General features: G+C 35.6%; 1 protein-coding gene across 1 annotated transcript in view; it reads right to left on the bottom strand.

The window, feature by feature from the left end:
* The window catches only part of LOC119572265 (origin recognition complex subunit 3-like), a 12209-nt gene that overhangs the window by 5614 nt on the left and 1595 nt on the right, over positions 1-5000 (bottom strand). The window contains exons 2-7 of the mRNA XM_037919274.1: positions 3755-3913; positions 3304-3575; positions 3046-3184; positions 1233-1555; positions 917-1076; positions 657-770 (exon numbers count right to left, since the gene is read on the bottom strand). Of these exons, the coding sequence (XP_037775202.1) occupies positions 657-770; positions 917-1076; positions 1233-1555; positions 3046-3184; positions 3304-3575; positions 3755-3913 (1167 nt within the window). The remainder of the gene's footprint in view (positions 1-656; positions 771-916; positions 1077-1232; positions 1556-3045; positions 3185-3303; positions 3576-3754; positions 3914-5000) is intronic.

Raw genomic sequence — 5000 nt, 5'->3', positions numbered from 1 at the left:
GGCAATAACTGAGTGCCACTGGATACATGTTGTGGCCCTAAATGTTTAATAAAAAAAATGCCAGAGAATCAATTATAATATTTAACTAATAAGTATTTCTAAAAAAAGTTTATATCCATCTGACATTTGCTGACAGCTCAGTAGTAAAAGATTGATTGTCATTATGTCTGATGTAAACTACAACACAAAAAATATGTATTGAGATCACCTGAAGCAAACATACCAAATTGAAACATTTCAAAACAGAATGAAATTAGAGCAAAACTACTCAAATGTATATCTTGTTTGTATTACATTTCCATCCATGTTTTTATACTTTTCCTTAATAGTAAACCATAAAATATCCCATTTACTATATATACACCAAATTGGGCTAATGAAACTGGAATAGAACCATCTTATGTATAGAGTAAATACAACAATTGACTGTACAGCCATGAACATATGGCAACCTTACAACCATCACATTAGTATATATACACTAACTCTCATTTGTGAAACCACCTAGTAGAGTATGGTTTTCCACCAAATTTAAAGTTCCATCTTGTTCTTTTGTTACAGATTAAAGCAGTGATAAAGAATGTAAGCTTCATTACTATGGGGATCTGTACTTATAGGCATATGCACTAACTATATAGTATGCTTTGACCACTTACTTGAAGAGCCTTGATGAAATTCTTAACAGACAGATCATGATACAAGAAGATATCCAAAAGCAATTTGAAAGTTTTGCCTCCAATGTGAAATGGTAACTTTTCTGACATCAAAACCTGAAAGAATAACGGTGCTCTATTATCACAAAGAAAATGTGTTGAATAAAATTTTGAATAAATTCTACTGACTATTGTTTCTCATCAAATCACTGAACAATATTACACAAATTGAAGAGCTGAAATCAGTTCTCATGATACAGTACCTGCTCAATAACCTGATTGAGATAGTGAGTAGAAGGCTGAGCTTGGAAGGTCTCAATTGCAATACAAGCAGAGGCATCTTGAGAGAGACTTCGGTGGACAGCTGCAGGAGTGGTTGCAACACCAAACACAAACACAAAAGGTAGCTCAGAGCAGTGTTCACTGAGGGTAAAAGAGCAAACACAAATCTAAGGCACACATCATTTCCACATGCTTTAAATGCTATTCATTTGAAAAGTGAAGTATTAAATTTTCCAAAATGAAAAAACTGTATAAAGGGAAAGCCACACTGTTAAGTTAGGGATGTATCATACAGACCTACAAATAAGGATGAGATCATGTAAAACATTTGTAGGGAAGCTCTCCACATCTTCAAATATAATGACTAATGGTTGTTGTGTCCTTGAAACTGCAGCTCCACTGTTTGACTTCAATTTCTTTGAGGGGGAACCTGCACTCTTTAATGGAGAAGATGCACTCTTTCGGGGAGATCCCATGCTTTTTCGTGGAGAGCCTTGGTTTTTACACGGGGATCCTGTCATTTTCCGGGGGGATTCCATAGACTTTCTAGGGGACTTTTGTGGAGATCCTTTGCTAGAACGGGGTGGTGTACTTTCCAGTGTTTTGTCCCCAACTAAGTCCTGGGAAATAAATGTTAAAAAAAGAGCAATTTTAAAATACTTTACTTGAGATTAGAAAAAAAAAAAAAAAAAAAAAAAAAAATGAAGCCAAACATTTCCATGTATTACCAAGACAGTGTATCAATGACTTCAACTTGTACAAGCACAATAGAGTTTAGATTACTAAAATATAATCTAAACAATATTCTTAGACCAAGAATTCACTCAACCATATTATTTCCCTTTTCATAATGACTTCTCCATGCATTTCTTCTTAACCCATAATTGACGGGTAGCATTCATAGTGGCCCAGGCCTCGCTGCCGGGGGCTTATATCGTCGCCCGAGCATGCGCGACCACTCATGCCAAATACCAGCATCCCATGCCGTTTCTTCGTAATACTACGAAGATATGTTGTATTTTCAATTTTCATTATTTTTTACAGTCTCTACTTGCCAAACTTCCTGATAAATCGAGACTGAAGGGTATTTTTGTTGTTATATAGACTCCATAGTTGATCATTATTCGGTCTATAGTCCGAATAAAATAAGCAGTGTGTGGCATCATGGAGTTGAAATTGTCGGTTTGTTGCATTTTTTTTGTTTGTTGCATGGTAAAAATGAGAAAGTGTTAGAACCGACTTAATCACACTTTCACTGGCAAAAAAATAATCTTTTGCCGTGATTGTAACAAAAAAAAAAACTCATGGCATGTCCATGCATACTCTATGGCATGTGCGTACGTGCCCCCGGCAGATGGTCCCGCCATGCCATGGCATGTACATACATGCCACCCGTCGGCAATGGGTTAATATAGCTTTAGTTTATAGATATAATCTATGACAAAAATAGACATATTGATATAATTTAGGAGCTTGTAAAATATCTTTTAAGTTGTTAACTGATAAATTGCTGGTCAAATATTTGGATCTACAGATAAAAAGGTTTTCATAATGCAGTTTTCCACATTTTGCACTTTAATTCACTATTGGATATGATGATAACAACAAAACCAAAAAGTAGGCCATGGGCAAGGCATTCTCTGAATACTGAAGACTATATTATCAAGAAATCATAATCCAAATCAGCACAGAGTAAACCAGATTACTGCTAGTTTCCTCTAAAACTTACAATGAGGCACCCACAAAAGAGACCATTAAAATTGGTGAATCTAAGAATCTGTATATATTAAAAGGGAATGGATGGTCCTTAGAATCATACAAGAGAGCCTAAAATTGCTACTGAATATAGCTAGCTATGTCTCCAAACCATTATTCCAGTTTAAGGTGGGAGGTTTCCCATCCCTGTACTGGTATTTAGTGCAATGACATGACCAGACAACAGGAAAGATCATATTTCTGCAATAACACTGTATAAAACCATCACAAAGGGTTTATATTATTTGATACATAATTCTACAATAGTAAGCAAATGGTATAATATAGACTATACCTTTTAATAACTTACATTTAAAGAAAATGCAGTACAAAGGGAATATTTCTCAAGTTTTACCTTGTACCAAGCAGTTAGGACACTCATATTACATTGTGCACGTTTTACAGATGGACCACTAGCCATTTCATCAACAGAATCTGGATCCATTACAGCATTCTGACCCATCAACTGCGAGATCATCTTGAATGCTGCAACTCTACAAGAAAAAAATAATTGTAATCTTACAAAAAAAAGAGGGAACAAAAATGTATTTAGACTTTGGCAGCAAGTAATTAAAAATATGTCAAGGCAATATGTAAATCTTGAAGTCCTCACCTTACAGTGGTACAATTCCTGCTGTGGAGCTGTGCAATATGTGGGGTAACTCCATCGTGAAGCATCCGTACCAGACTCCCAAAGATTGCCTCGTGATCAGGCATATTCACACCTGTCACCAGACATGCAGTGGGGATGTCTCTCTGACTTTTAATGCTGCTAATCCTAAATTTACTATCAATTTCTTCTTGTTGAATCCTGCTCTCTCCTGCATTTTTTACAAATTCTACTAGGTCTTCAAACACTTTGGCATGAACATTTTTCTGCAAATTCTGTAATGCAATCAAGCAGTTGAGAAATAACACCTAGAGCAATTGATAAATTTAGTAATGTTCAAAGGTTTATGTATGAACTAATAGAAAAAAATACATTTACAATAATTACATCAAGCCCCTTACTGTGATAATCATTTACATAACATAAAACAAGAAAACATACTCTAGTGTCTTACCAAAATAAGTTTGTTGACTTTCTGCCAACAAGAGACATAACTTTTATAAGTAAGTAACTTGACATCCTCATTATCACCCTGGGTCCAGTAATTCAGTGATGTTGCTTCAGGCGGGTCCTCATTTTTTTTTACCTTTGGTCTCTTAAAGGCAAACACACCCTGAAATAAACAACTGGTGAGTCTCATGAAAAATAAAAACAGCAGCATAATCACAATGCCAATAAAGATACTTATAAATATAAGGGAATCTTAAAAACACCTTTAACCAATGAGGAAATATATACTGATGCTCTAAGAACCCCAGCCTAATTCAGAATCAAAGACCTGGATTGATTCATTCAAGGCCCAAAGAAGGATGCTGTTGTTAAGCATACTGGGTTACAAGCAGAACTACAGTTCAAATGAAGATAAGACTGGGGCTAAAATCCCACAATACAAAAAACTAGATTTATTGAAAGTGTATAGTGATCACACTTGTGTAACATTCACATCTTAAAAGACAACAGACTACTGATACCACTGAGGATGAACTTTTGAATGTCACAAATGTGTGAATTTCAGCAGCTTTATAGCTGCTGAAACTCACACTTTGTGACATTCAAAAATTCATCCTCAATGGTATTAGTGGTCTGTGACTATGACTTCAGTGATGCCACTTGTGAAATTTTGCATACAATAATAATAAATAATTATTTAGTTATATTCCACTGACAGTGCATGGAAACTGAATGCAGTCAGCGAGATTGCTAGAGGAAATCACTACTGCTTCATCACACAGCACACGTCATTGTAGACTTTCCTAATCATTTATCATCAAATAACTAACTCATCCAAACTTTTTTCTTGCCAGATTATATAAGGTGGTTTCACTGTCTTTGTCAAAGTGTGAAGTGTGGAGGCCACTGTGACAGTTTGACAAAGTACAGTAGATGTCAGATTTCAGATTGTAGGCCTTCCATTACAATTCACAAGTTTTAAGTGGGTTTAAGTGGGTTGGAAAGACAACTGCCATTAAACTTTAAAGAAAAAAAAAAAAAGGTCAATTTGAAAGCCACAGCTTCCTTCGTACCATTTACCACAGTGAATATCACAATTAGGAACTACCTGTGATTACCAAAGCACTACCTTTGCTTATATTGAAGAGTAATAATGTCAAGTATCAAAGATAGAAGCGAAAACTCGTTGTGTCCCACTACAGCCAATCAGACCCTTGGTAGCAGCGGACCTTCACCAGAGAAGGTGCCAG

This window comes from Penaeus monodon, chromosome 4 (assembly GCF_015228065.2).
Source record: "Penaeus monodon isolate SGIC_2016 chromosome 4, NSTDA_Pmon_1, whole genome shotgun sequence".
In the NCBI taxonomy this organism is placed as follows: Eukaryota; Metazoa; Arthropoda; class Malacostraca; order Decapoda; family Penaeidae; genus Penaeus; species Penaeus monodon.
The sequence above is the reverse complement of the archived record's forward strand: the minus strand, read 5'-3'. Positions and strand labels throughout refer to the sequence as shown.